The sequence below is a fragment of the Doryrhamphus excisus genome, chromosome 7 (assembly GCF_030265055.1).
Source record: "Doryrhamphus excisus isolate RoL2022-K1 chromosome 7, RoL_Dexc_1.0, whole genome shotgun sequence".
In the NCBI taxonomy this organism is placed as follows: domain Eukaryota; kingdom Metazoa; phylum Chordata; class Actinopteri; order Syngnathiformes; family Syngnathidae; genus Doryrhamphus; species Doryrhamphus excisus.
This window is the reverse complement of record NC_080472.1, coordinates 21,656,618-21,670,774: the sequence shown is the minus strand read 5'-3', so window position 1 is coordinate 21,670,774 and position 14,157 is coordinate 21,656,618. Positions and strand designations below refer to the sequence as shown.

The 14,157-nt window shown below is 48.9% G+C and overlaps 2 protein-coding genes across 16 annotated transcripts in view; both read left to right on the top strand.

The window, feature by feature from the left end:
- The window catches only part of magi2a (membrane associated guanylate kinase, WW and PDZ domain containing 2a), a 98,165-nt gene that overhangs the window by 60,892 nt on the left and 23,116 nt on the right, over positions 1–14,157 (top strand). For 11 of the 15 annotated variants that reach the window (XM_058078159.1, XM_058078158.1, XM_058078156.1 and 8 more), the window contains 4 exons: positions 70–189; positions 1,633–1,848; positions 5,030–5,234; positions 6,378–6,457. In XM_058078159.1, coding sequence (XP_057934142.1) covers positions 70–189; positions 1,633–1,848; positions 5,030–5,234; positions 6,378–6,457 — 621 coding nt within the window. Of the gene's footprint in view, positions 1–69; positions 190–1,632; positions 1,849–3,277; positions 3,771–5,029; positions 5,235–6,377; positions 6,458–14,157 lie in introns of those variants that run through there. The other 4 variants (XM_058078162.1, XM_058078164.1, XM_058078165.1 and 1 more) reach the window with 3 other exon arrangements.
- LOC131132476 (uncharacterized) lies at positions 11,211–13,967 on the top strand. The gene has a single exon (XM_058078170.1). It carries the CDS (start codon positions 12,241–12,243, stop codon positions 13,762–13,764), a length of 1,524 nt encoding a protein of 507 aa, XP_057934153.1. The 5' UTR covers positions 11,211–12,240; the 3' UTR covers positions 13,765–13,967.

Here is a 14,157-nt window from a genome sequence, read left to right as displayed (position 1 = left end):
ACGCGTGATCACGTGATCCCCGTCTGCAGTGATGAGGTCTTAGGGGCTCCTTTGGTTTGTCACCCACAGGCACCACCAGGCCGCCCAAGGAAGGAGAGGTCCCGGGGGTGGATTATAATTTTGTGAGCGTCGAGCGGTTTCTGGAATTGGAAAAAAGCGGCGCCTTGCTCGAGAGCGGAACCTATGAAGGTAAGGACGGACTCCGGTCACGCTCCGCAAACCCTCTTATTGGGGATTTTGGTTATTTTACTCTTTTTTTTTTTTTTTTTTTTTTTTGCGTACGCGTGGTAACCTTGCAAAGACCTGTCAATCAGAGCGAGCGTCCATCGCTTCACGCTTCCTCCATCCGTGAGAAATGTCATCACTCATGGAGGCCCCCCGAGAGCGGGATAGACGCCCACGCGTCTTCAGTGTGTAATCACGGCCAACACTTCCTCTCCATCCACTTGTGGGCACACTCCAAAAAATTCCTCTCTTGGCCCCGCTTCAACCTGACCCCCCGGGGGACCCCCCCTGCCGTGACGATGATAACACAAAGTGCGTCCACGCCGCGTCCGTGCAGTGATTACCAAATGCAGGTGGGACGTTTATTGGCGCTCGGAAGGAAAACTTAAGAAAGTCTTTTGTTTTGTTTTGTTTATCCTGAACAGACTTGGCCATTGAAAATACGAATAAAGTTTTTGTTGTGCTTAATGAGCTAATCCGGTCCCCCGGCTGAATCGCCCATGATGGACGCATGAGGAAAAGGACTCAATCATGTTCAAATATTTCAGATACAGAGTATACAAATGTATTCAGGAGTCATTGCAGTGCCCCCCCCCCCGACAGCGCCCCAGTGGGGCCCGCCCCACTATTTGACAAGCACTGCCCGAAAACTCCTATGATTTTTTTTTACTGACATCACATTATTTTGCTATTGGATCACTGCAGGGACATAACAGACAGCTGCTGCTAGCATAGCAAGCTAACGTGTTAGCCTCTCCAATTTATCAAAACTTTACCACTTCCACACGGAATGAGATTTTTATTTTTTTTTATGAGATGAGATTTAAAAAAAAAAAAAAACAAGTGAAAAACCGGCAGCACGGTGGTCTAGGGGTTAGCGCACAGACCTCACAGCTAGGAGACCAGGGTTCAATTCCACCCTCGGCACATCTCTGTGTGGAGTTTGCATGTTCTCCCCGTGCATGCGTGGGTTTTCTCCGGGTACTCCGGTTTCCTCCCACATTCCAAAAACATGCTAGGTTAATTAGCCACTCCAAATTGTCCATAGGTATGAATGTGAGTGTGAATGGTTGTTTGTCTATATGTGCCCTGTGATTGGCTGGCGACCAGTCCAGGGTGTACCCCGCCTTACGCCCGAAGACAGCTGGGATAGGCTCCAGCACCCCCCGCGACCCTCGTGAGGAAAAAGCGGTAGAAAATGAATGAATGAATGAATGAATGAAGTGCAAAACCAAAAAACTTTCACAATAATTCCTGGACCCCTACTCGATCTGTGGCGGGCCAGCCCAAATAAAGGAGTGTAAGGGAGACACTGCAGTCAATGGAACAGCCATGTCCGTCCCCTGTATTGACAGCACATGTAAAAACATAAGCACTTACATAAGTGTGTCCTCCTCTCTGTTCCAGATAACTTTTACGGCACCCCCAAGCCCCCCGCCGAGCCCAGCGCTCCGCCGCTAAATGTAACGGAGCAGCTGCTGCCGGGCGCCAGACCCAGCTCCGAGGGCAAGCGCAAGCGCAACAAGTCGGTCAGCGACATGGAGAAAGCCAGCATCGAGCCGCCGGAGGACGAGGAGGAGGAGAGGCCCGTCGTCAACGGCAACGGGGTCACCCTCACGCCAGGTCAGGCCCGACAGGCGGGGGCGGTGCGGAAGAGGGTCCCGGTGGTTTGGTTTGGCGACAGCTGGGCTCGTCCGGGGTCGTAAACCGGGGTCGTGGCGCGTTTGAGCCGCCCGAGCGGTTGCTTGGCAACAAGGACCGGAGCAGATTAGCGCTTTTAATTGCTTCCACGGATATGGGGGGATCTGTATGTGCTGTAGATTCTGTGGTGTGAAAGGGGGCAGGGGGGGCCCCGGGCGGTGGGGGCCCCGACCCTAATAAGCATAAGTGGTATAGACAGTGGATGGATGTTTCCTTCCCGGACGACCGACTCGTGTTTTTCAATTGAGCAAAAAAGTGACAAAACAGGAAATGAAACAGCCATCAAATATCAAACCTGTCTTTTCTGCACGGTGGAGAAAGTGGTTAACATGTAGGCCACGCAGTCAGGCGATGGGAAAACCTGGGTTTGAATCCCTTGGCCATCTCTGTATGGAGTTTACATGGAGCGTTTTATTGGAATTATTTTCAGTTAAGAATCCACCAACCAGCCTGCACGGCGGACGAGTGGTTAGAACGCAGACCTCACAGCTAGGAGACCAGGGTTCAATTCCAACCTTGGCCATCTCTGTGTGGAGTTTGCATGTTCTCCCTGTGCATGCGTGGGTTTTCTCCGGGTACTCCGGTTTCCTCCCACATTCCAAAAACATGCTAGGTTAATTGGCATTCATGTGGGATTCATATGGGATTCATGTGGGATTCATATGAGATTCATGTGGGATTCATGTAGGATTCATATGGGATTTATATGAGATTCATATGGGATTCATGTGGCATTCATATGGGATTCATGTGGGATTCATGTGGGATTCATGTGGGATTCATGTGGAATTCATGTGGGATTCATATGGGATTCATGTGGGATTCATATGAGATTCATACGGGATTCATGTGGCATTCATATGGGATTCATGTGGGATTCATATGAGATTCATATGGGATTCATACGAGATTCATACGAGATTCATGTAGGATTCATATGAGATTCATATGGGATTCATGTGGGATTTATATGGGATTCATGTGGGATTCGCATGGGATTCATGTGGGATTCGCATGGGATTCATGTGGGATTCATATGGGATTCATGTGGGATTTATATGGGATTCATGTGGGATTCGCATGGGATTCATGTGGGATTCGCATGGGATTCATAGTGGATTCGCATGGGATTCATGTGGGATTCATATGGGATTCATATTGAAAGTGGCCTAGGGCTCCCCCATTCCAAAATCATGCTAGGTTAATTAGCCACAAATTGTCCATAGGTATGAATGTGAGTGTGAATGGTTGTTTGTCTATATGTGCCCTGTGATTGGCTGGCTGGCCACCAGTCCAGACTTGTGGCCCGCCTCTCGCCCGAAGACAGCTGGGATAGGCTCCACCCTAGTTAGGATAAGTACTAGAAAATGGATGGATGGATCCATGGATGGTCTTGGAAGACTAGCCTGTCCAACCTGTCCATCACAGGGACCCCAGCCCCGTCTGGTCCTCGTCCCTGTGGTCGCACCACCAGAATATGTTGCAATAACTTCCACGGTGACGCGTGCATGGATTTTACCCGGTCTGATCTGCACTTGAAAGCATCCCGGGTCACATGAAGGGAGCGTCATAAAAGAGGCATTATGACTTAGATTTTCCTGATTGTAAAGCCAACACCACGCTCGAGTCCTGTGACTGTCTAAGCTGGTTTTATGCCCTCAAGACGTCCAAATCTCTTTCTCTCTCTCTATCTATCTCTCGCTCTCTCTGTCTCGCTCGCCTGCATTAGCAGTCCGGCTACCGGCGACTTCTTTTTGCTTTTCTTGAAGTCGCTTTATGTTGCGAGTGTTGGCTATCAGACGAGAGGATGAGGTTTTGGTTTTACCACAAGGACCTCAAACAAGGTAGGATGCTTGATGGTGGAACATAGTAGCACCGCTCCGGTTTGCCATATGATTCCAAGTCACATTCAAGCTGCTATCCATAACAAATATGACCTAGCATGAATATAGAAGGCATTCATTCATTATGAACAAATTATTAGTATTAGTGAATTGTTAGATATGGTAATGGTAATGGTTTAATTTCATTTGAACATGCATCAGATTGCAATTGAATGCATCACATAATCAGTTCACAGTTCCACATGTCCAAAAGGAGTAGGAAGAAGCAAAGGTTATTAAATCCTACCCCTCCATCTGGTACTTTTATATTCAGTAACTGTTACATTTGTTCACTTCCTGCTTTCCTAATATAGTTTAAGTTTTTTTAATTTATTTTTTTTATTTTTATTTATATTTTATTTTATTTTATTTTATTTTATTTTATTTTTTAATTTTTATATTTTTTTTATTTAATTTTTTATTCAATTTTTTAATTTTCATATTTTTTATTTTTTATTTTATTTACTTATTTTTTATTTATATACAATGAATAAAGTACTGAATAAATGGAAGTAATTGATGAGTGTCACACAAATCAGGGAAAAAGCTCCGTATCGGCCGATACTCGCCTCCGTCAGGTGGCGGCTATGACGCCGGTCCCGACCCGCTGTACTGGGGTCGCCAGTGGGGGCAAATTTGGGAATGAGTACGCCTCATTCCGGGTGTTATTGATGTTGTGGTAAAACTGGGATATGAATAACTGGCTCCGTTTGGCATCGCTATCGTTATTTCAGTACGGGTCCGCACATCGGGATTCAGGAAAAGTGATGCGGGTTCACAGCACACGCGTCTTTTTGGGACAATCAGATTTCTTCCCGGGAAGCTGGGCTATGTAATCCGGGATTAGAGGAGCCTGATAATCAGGATAATCGGGATAAGCGCAGTTTCTGTGTGCAGGTAGCCCAGCTTTTCGACACGTACCCGTCCCAATACTTTTGTCAACACATATCCGCCGACATAAAGCGACCCCCCCCCCCCCATCCCCCACCCCGCCTACACACGCTCTCTATGGGCGGAGGTTCTTCATGGCTTCTCCTCTGTGACGTTCCCACCAGCTAAGTAGGCCACGGCAGGCTGCTCCTCTTGCTGTATCGTCTTCCACTCTTGTTAACCTCGCCCCCGCCCCCGCCCCCGGGTGACGGGTTCCTCTCCCCCTTTTCTTATGATTCCCTCCCCCGCCTCCATTTAAGTTTCATCATCCTCCTCCTTTGTCACCGCAGAGTCCAGCGAACACGAGGACAAGAGCACCTTGGGGGATGCCGTGCCCCCGCCGGGCAACATGGCCGACGTCCCCGCCGAGGTTCCCGATGACCCGACGCAGTCCCCGAAAATACTCCCCACCTTGGAGGCCAATGACGAGTTGGGGCCGCTGCCGGACAACTGGGAGATGGCGTACACGGAGAAGGGAGAAGTCTACTTCATAGAGTGAGTTTCTCCCAACACTTCCCAGTTATAAAGACCCCAAAAGGCTAGAAATAAACTCTTTTTCTGAGCAAAGAGAGTCCAAAGTTCCTTTACACAGCTTCAAGGTGGTCCTTAAACTATTCTTATTATTAATTATGATAATTATTAACTATTAACTCAATATTCTGTGGTCTTGACAGTCCAGTAAAAGTGCCCCAAACTGGGGCGGCAGTCAGTGAGTTAAAAGTATCCATTTTCCATTTTACCGAAATTATTTTCCGTTAAGAATCCGCCAACCGGCCTGCGCGGTGATCGAGTGGTTAGCGCGCAGACCTCACAGCTAGGAGACCAGGGTTCAATTCCACCCTCCACTTTAGCCGACATTAGCCGACCGTGACCTGCCACTCGCTCTCGTCTCGTCTTCAGCCTCCCGTGTTCTGCTTTCCTTCGCCCGACATCTTCTGGCTGAACTTCCTCCACGTGCTCTCCGCTTAGGACACTTTATGGCAGGGGTCTCAAACATGCGGCCCGCGCAAGTTTGATATGGATGCTGTATGGTATCATGTACCCAGAAAAAAATATTACGTTTGATTAATGTTCATGTTAAAGACTAAATAACTGTTAATAGTTATCCTCCCTATCCGTGTGGAAGTGGTAAATTTTTGGCTTTTTTAAGTTTAAAGAAAATAACTTGAAGGCTGGGCGGCACGGCGGTCTGGTGGTTAGTGCGCAGTGCCTCACAGCTAGGAGACCAGGGTTCAATTCCCACCCTCGGCCATCTCTGTGTGGAGTTTGCATGTTCTCCCCGTGCATGCGTGGGTTTTCTCCGGGTACTCCGGTTTCCTCCCACATTCCAAAAACATGCTAGGTTAATTAGCGACTCGGAATTGTCCATAGGTATGAATGTGAGTGTGAATGGTTGTTTGTCTATATGTGCCCTGTGATTGGCTGGCCACCAGTCCAGGGTGGACCCCGCCTTTCACCCGAAGACAGCTGGGATAGGCTCCAGCACCCCTCGCGACCCTCTTGAGGGAAAGCGGTAGAAAATGAATGAATGAATGAATCCGCCAAGCTGCTCTGTGTCTCCTCCATCCTTCCTTCCTTCCCTCCCTTCCTCTCCTTGCTGTGCTCACTAAGCTGTGTTTCTTTGTCTCCTTTCGACAGCCACAACACCAAGACCACGTCCTGGTTGGACCCGAGGCTCGCCAAGAAGGCCAAACCGCCTGAGGAGTGCAAAGAGGACGGTGAGTGTTTGCCCAGCCTGTCAATCAGGACGTATGGGAACGTATTGGAACGTATTGGAACGTATTGGAACGTATCCAAACGTTGGTAGCACAGGAGAGACTTGGACTTCCTATTTATGGACTTGCGGTCCAGATAGGCCGCCCACTGCTTACAAAAGAATTCTTTATCCTCTGCTGGGAGTCAAACGGTGTGTCCTTCAGCAGCCCCTCCCTTTGTTTACATCACGGTGACTGATGGCGTTTTTGGTGGTGCGTTCACAGTCCCAAGGACAGAGTATCAAGTACACAGAAGGGTCGCAGCTGATTAGGTTCTGTTGTTGTAGAACCCGCTTTGATTACCCAAATGACCTCCACCAAGGACTTACAGTCCTAACTCTGGTCTGTACCACTTCATGGACCCCCCCCCCCCCCCCCATATGGAGATAGGATTCTTCTCAGTAATGTGAGGGAGACATGAAGGAAGAAGTCCTACTTCGGAATGTTTACCGACTGAACTTCCTGTATTTCAAACGTTGTCATGAAGACTATTCCCAGAGACATCGAAACCTAGACCATACCATCCCACACAAGACCCCTCTCCCAAAATTCATCCACCCAAGTCGTTTCTTCTGGAACTCTGAGTAGCTTCATCCTGTCCAGACATTTTGACGCTTTAATTGTAATTGTCGTTTTGGGCGGTGCCCCCCTTGGTTTCCACGGTTCCAAATAACCTGGGTAGGTTCCTGCAACCACAGGATCATGCATCTGGTCCATGAAGGGAACTTCTCACATCTTAGGACCATGAGCCTTTTTTGAAAAGCCAGTGAGAAGCGACTCCAAAAGGAGCGAGGAGCTGACGTTGTTGATGATTGTTTACGTTCGTGGTGGCGCGCATGCTGCATCACGTGGTCATGTGATGTCTTCATAGACGTGTGTGCGTGTGTGTGTGTGTGTGCAGGAACACGCATAGAGCGTGCACGCCTTCAAAGCTTTGGTGGCAAAGGCAGCAGTCGACATCACAGACGCCTTGTCGTTACATAACTGGCTTGATATTTCCGTCTTCTTGCCTGCCTGCTCCTCACCTCCCATCCTTCTCTTCATCTCATTCCGTCTTTGTCCCACTCCTTCCTTGCCTTCCCTTCCCACCTGTCTCCTTTGCTTCTGGCAGACGAGAACAACCAGCATGAGCTTTTTTTTTTTTTGCACGTTCTTCCTCTCTCGTCTTTGTTCTCGCTCACGTAGTTTGCTACACGTTTTGTCGACACCAACGTGGATGAAAATGGAACATCTTCAAGCTTTGCTAAATTGATAAACAAATAAGATGCTAAGGAAGTTAGCATTTCTTCCTTCAAAGAGGGCTAACGATGCCTTCAGGACTGCTGGGAGTTTGGAGTATAAGGAGCGCCGACCTTATCACACTCCATTGGATACTTTTGGTCAGGACATAGTTTCTTTGGGGCTGCACGGTGGTCGAGTGGTTAGCGCGCTGACCTCACAGACCAGGAGACCAGGGTTCGATTCCACAGTCTCTGTGTGGAGTTTGCATGTTCTCCCCGTGCATGCGTGGGTTTTCTCCGGGTACTCCGGTTTCCTCCCACATTCCAAAAACATGCTAGGTTAATTAGCCACTCCAAATTGTCCATAGGTATGAATGTGAGTGTGAATGGTTGTTTGTCTATATGTGCCCTGTGATTGGCTGGCTGGCCACTAGTCCAGGGTGTACCCCGCCTCTCGCCCGAAGACAGCTGGGATAGGCTCCAGCATCCCAGCGACCCTCGTGAGAATAAGCGGTAGAAAATGAATGAAGGAATGAATAACCAAAATAGGGGCTGCACGGTGGTCGAGTGGTTAGCGCGCTGACCTCACAGGTTGGAGACCAGGGTTCAATTCCACCTTCGGCCATCTCTGTGTGGAGTTTTCATGTTCTCCCCTGTGCATGCGTGGGTTTTCTCCGGGTACTCCGGTTTCCTCCCACATTCCAAAAACATGCTAGGTTAATTAGCGACTCGGAATTGTCCATAGGTATGAATGTGAGTGTGAATGGTTGTTTGTCTATATGTGCCCTGTGATTGGCTGGCCACCAGTCCAGGGTCCTCTCGCTCGAAGACAGCTGGGATAGGCTCCAGCATCCATGCGACCCTTGTGAGAATAAGCGGTAGAAAATGAATGAATGACTAACCAAAATAGGGGCTGCACAGCGGTCGAGTGGTTAGCGTGCAGACCTCACAGGTTGGAGACCAGGGTTCAATTCCACCCTCGGCCATCTCTGTGTGGAGTTTGCATGTTCTCCCCGTGCATGCGTGGGTTTTCTCCGGGTACTCCGGTTTCCTCCCACATTCCAAAAACATGCTAGGTTAATTGGTGACTCCAAATTGTCCATAGGTATGAATGTGAGTGTGAATGGTTGTTTGTCTATATGTGCCCTGTGATTGGCTGGCCACCAGTCCAGACTGTGGCCCGCCTCTCGCCCAAAGACAGCTGGGATAGGCTCCAGCACCCCTGTGACCCTTGTGAGGAAAACCAGTAGAAAATGAATGAATGCGCTGAAGCTAGTTGCTAGCCGGCTAGTAGCTAGGTGTCGCTACAACAGTAAGCTAGTTCTTGGGCGTACCAATTAGAACAATATTAACAATGTGGTTCCTAGAATGGATGTGGTTCCTTGGAGGGTTTTTTTATTGAAGGTGATGTTGTGCATTCTTAGCTGCCTTTTTTAGCTGTTTGAATATCTTTAGAATGGTAAGGATTGTATCTAACGGACAACATCCCCCTTTCAGGGACCGATGATTTTCATTGTTGTTCTTCGTGTTAAGTTGTGGACTCCTGTAGAGCAGCTACACGCAATAACCCCCACAGAAAGCTTTCTAGATCTTCCACAATCTGCACCTGTACTTCCTTGGATTTTAACCCCAACATGTGTTTTCGTTTGTTGCAGGAGAGATAGTGAAGGTGATTGATGGGTTCACGTGTCTCCATCCATGTGTCCTGGTGTTGTGTTTAGTAGTCTGTGGGAGGGCCGTCCCAGTAAATTTCACGGCGAGTCGATAAGAAGCACATTTGCACGTCGTTATGGTGGTCTGGTACTTCTTCTTGCGGCGTGTGTGCGTGTGTGTGTGTGTGTGTGTGTGTGTGTGTGTGTGTGTGTGTGTGTGCGTGTGTGTGTGTGTGTGTGTGCGTGTGCGTGTGTGTGCGTGTGTGTGTGTGTGTGTGTGTGTGGTAGTGCTGAGTTATTATCACCCTCCTTCACCTTGAGCCTCCCGCTGCAGTGGCGAGGAGCCGGCATGGTGTCGTAGTAGACGTCTGCCACATGATTGATGGCTGTATTTTGAGAGCATCCTAGCACGCCTGAGGATGGAAGATTGGACAGGAGTTGGTGTGTGTGTGGGGGGGGGGCGGGTCTGAGTGTGACTGAGTGTGTGTTTTGCTAGCGTTGTTAGCGGGGATATCATCCAGCATACTTGCATTACTCTGTTTCATTTATTGCCGATGACTTCCACGCTTCTTGTCATGTGATAGGAAATCAATACTTGATTGACGCGATGGCGTCTTTTACTGAGTCGAGTGTCATATTTCGGAATGGAGATCATTAATAATTCTATATGTCGTTTTACAACCAGTAAAACCAGTCCAGGCAGGCTGGACCCCGCCTCTCCCCCAAGACAGCTGGGATAGGCTCCAGCACACCCCCCACCCTAGGGATGGATGGATGGATGAATGGACTTTGGACTCTTTTTATTAATTTAACATATTGCGCAACTGCAGGGTCTTGAGACACATGCTAACTCGCAAACTGGATAGCTAGCGACCTAAACGGTAGCCTTCAAGTTCATTCATTCATTCATTTTCTACCGCTTTTCCTCACGAGGGTCGCGGGGGGTGCTGGAGCCTATCCCAGCTGTCTTCGGGCGAGAGGCGGGCCACAGTCTGGACTGGTGGCCAGCCAATCACAGGGCACATATAGACAAACAACCATTCACACTCACATTCATACCTATGGACAATTCCGAGTCGCTAATTAACCTAGCATGTTTTTGGAATGTGGGAGGAAACCGGAGTACCCGGAGAAAACCCACGCATGCACGGGGAGAACATGCAAACTCCACACAGAGATGGCCGAGGGTGGGAATTGAACCCTGGTCTCCTAGCTGTGAGGCACTGCGCACTAACCGCCAGACCGCCGTGCCGCCCAGCCTTCAAGTTGTTTTCTTTAAACTTAAAAAAGCCAAAAATGTACCACTTCCACACGGATAGGGAGGATAACTATTAACAGTTATTTAGTCTTTAACATGAACATGAATCAAAGGTAACCACATTGTTAATATTGTTCTAATTGGTACGCCCAAGAACTAGCTTACTGTTGTAGCGACACCTAGCTACTAGCCGGCTAGCGACTAGCTTCAGCACATGTTCCAAAAAAACTATTCATTCATTTTCTACTGCTTTTCCTCACGAGTGTCGCGGGGGGTGCTGGAGCCTATCACAGCTGTCTTCGGGCGAGAGGCGGGCCACAGTCTGGACTGGTGGCCAGCCAATCACAGGGCACATATAGACAAACAACCATTCACACTCACATTCATACCTATGGACAATTCCGAGTCGCTAATTAACCTAGCATGTTTTTGGAATGTGGGAGGAAACCGGAGTACCCGGAGAAAACCCACGCATGCACGGGGAGAACATGCAAACTCCACACAGAGATGGCCGAGGGTGGGAATTGAACCCTGGTCTCCTAGCTGTGAGGCACTGCGCACTAACCACCAGACCGCTGTGCCGCCCAGCCTTCAAGTTGTTTTCTTTAAACTTAAAAAAGCCAAAAATGTACCACTTCCACACGGATAGGGAGGATAACTATTAACAGTTATTTAGTCTTTAACATGAACATTAATCAAAGGTAATAATTTTTTCTGGGTACATGATACCATACAGCATCCATATCAAACTTGCGCGGGCCGCATGTTTGAGACCCCTGCCATAAAGTGTCCTAAGCGGAGAGCACGTGGAGGAAGTTCAGCCAGAAGATGTCGGGCGAAGGAAAGCAGAACACGGGAGGCTGAAGACGAGACGAGAGCGAGCGGCAGGTCACGGTCGGCTAATGTCGGCTAATGTCGGCTAAAGTCGTCTGCCGTCCCTGCGCTGACTCGATAAGCCGCCAGCCTCGTCAACTCGTCTTCTTATTCTTCTTGTTTTACGGCGCCGCGGAACACTCTGCTGTTGTCTACAGCTCAGAGCGACTTTGGACGCAGGAGGGCAACGCGAGGACACACGCCATCAAAACCCAAAGCTTTCAAAAAGCCGCCCCCCCCCCCATCCCTAAACATGTCGGTTATGGTCGCTAGTCATGGCGCGGCTAGCAGGGGGAATTTCTCATTAGCTTTTATTTCATGCTATTTTCATATTGAACTTCAACATCTGGGATGGCAGAGTACGCAGGCGGCCATTATGGAGAGCAGATTGATGGCGAGCGTCATCGAACACGCGCGTGTTTACTCCTCCTGCAGTGGAGGTCAGCGATCGATGAGGAGGTCAGCCGAGGTTTGGTGGAGCTCCTCGCCGGGCTCCAATCAAACGGCGACGCCTTCCTTCTTTTTTTCCCCCTGCGCTCGCCGCCATTTATCACTCTGAACAGGCTGGGGATTCAATTCACACTTGGGCTGGGGTGTGTATTAATACTGGACCCCCCCCCCCGCCACCGTACCGAAGCCCCCACTGCTCTCCACACGCATGCATACCATCCGCGTGTCTGACAGGCCATTTTTACAGCGTGAGATTTCTACACCTCCGCATTAGAAGGTGATAAAATATGACAAATGATAACCTCAGGAGGAAGGAAGGAGGGCGATCCCACGCTTGGGAATAACACCGGACCTTCCCGTTCATTCACTTGGATCATTTGGACACCACGTCATCCACATCATCCACCTCATCCACATCATCCACATCATCCACCTCAACCACATCGTCCACATCATCCACCTCATCCTCATCATCCACATCATCCACCTCATCCACATCATCCTCATCAACCTCATCCACATCACCACCTCATCCACATCATCCACATCATCCACATCATCCACATCATCCACATCATCCACCTCAACCACATCGTCTACATGGTCTACATCGTCCACCTCGTCCACCTCATCCACATCATCAACCTCATCCACATCATCCACCTCATCCTCCTCATCCACATCATCCTCATCAACCTCATCCACATCATCCTCATCAACCTCATCCACATCACCACCTCATCCACATCATCCACCTCATCCACATCATCCACCTCATCCACATCATCCTCATCAACCTCATCCACATCATCCACCTCATCCACATCATCCACCTCATCCACATCACCACCTCATCCACATCATCCACCTCATCCACATCATCCTCATCAACATCATCCACATCATCCTCATCAACCTCATCCACATCACCACCTCATCCACATCATCCACCTCATCCTCCTCATCCACATCATCCTCATCAACCTCATCCACATCACCACCTCATCCACATCATCCACCTCGTCCACATCATCCACATCATCCACATCATCCACCTCGTCCACATCATCCACATCACCCACCTCATACACATCGTCCACATCATCCACCTCATCCACATCATCCATCTCATCCACTTCATCCACCTCATCCACATCATCCTCTTTAGCCACCTCATCTACATCATCCACATCATCCACATCATCCTCTTTAGCCACCTCATCTACATCATCCACATCATCCACCTCATCCACATCATTCTCATCAACCTCATCCACATCACCACCTCATCCACATCATCCACCTCATCCACATCATCCTCATCAACCTCATCCACATCATCCTCATCAACCTCATCCACATCACCACCTCATCCACATCATCCACCTCATCCTCCTCATCCACATCATCCTCATCAACCTCATCCACATCACCACCTCATCCACATCGTCCACATCATCCACCTCGTCCACATCATCCACCTCGTCCACATCATCCACCTCGTCCACTTCATCCACCTCATCCACATCATCCTCTTTAGCCACCTCATCTACATCATCCACATCATCCATCCACCTCATCCACTTCATCCACATCAACCACATCATCCACCTCAACCACATCATCCACATCATCCACCTCATCCACCTCGTCCACATCATCCACATCATCCACCTCATCCACCTCATCTGTCCACCATCTTTCTTGATACTTGATGCTACATTTCATGTTTGTTTGTTTCATCCGTGTAATGAGGCCGGAGCTTCTCCAGGCTCAATGCTTCTTAAAACCAGGAGTGCAAAAGAACGCTCCGAGTGACGCTCCTCATCATTTCTGCTGCCTTGTGATTCCCAAATGTTGGAGAGGTCAGTCCGGCATCACTTTGGAGACTTTTTCTCCACGTGGGAGGACAGGAAGGATGAATGCAGGTCGCTCTCTGTCCGCTTTAACTAGGCCAAGGAATAATATTCAAATACACCGTGCCCCCCCCCCCAACACACACGGCACCCCAGGTGCTGGTAAACAGGTGCTGTAGCGCCCCCTGTGGTGGCTTTTCATTCCTTCCCAAGGATGTCTGCACTTCTCACCAGTTGTTTACCAACTTAAGACAACATTTACTAGCATGAAAAGCATGAAAAGCTTGCAGCATGAATATTTCCCTGCTATTAATAAGCCGCACACGTTTTTATCATTTATTCATCTTTGGACACA

Coding starts and splice junctions, on each gene's coding strand:
- LOC131132476 (XM_058078170.1), top strand. CDS start 12,241: ATGATAACCTCAGGAGGAAGGAAGGAGGGCGATCCCACGCTTGGGAAT.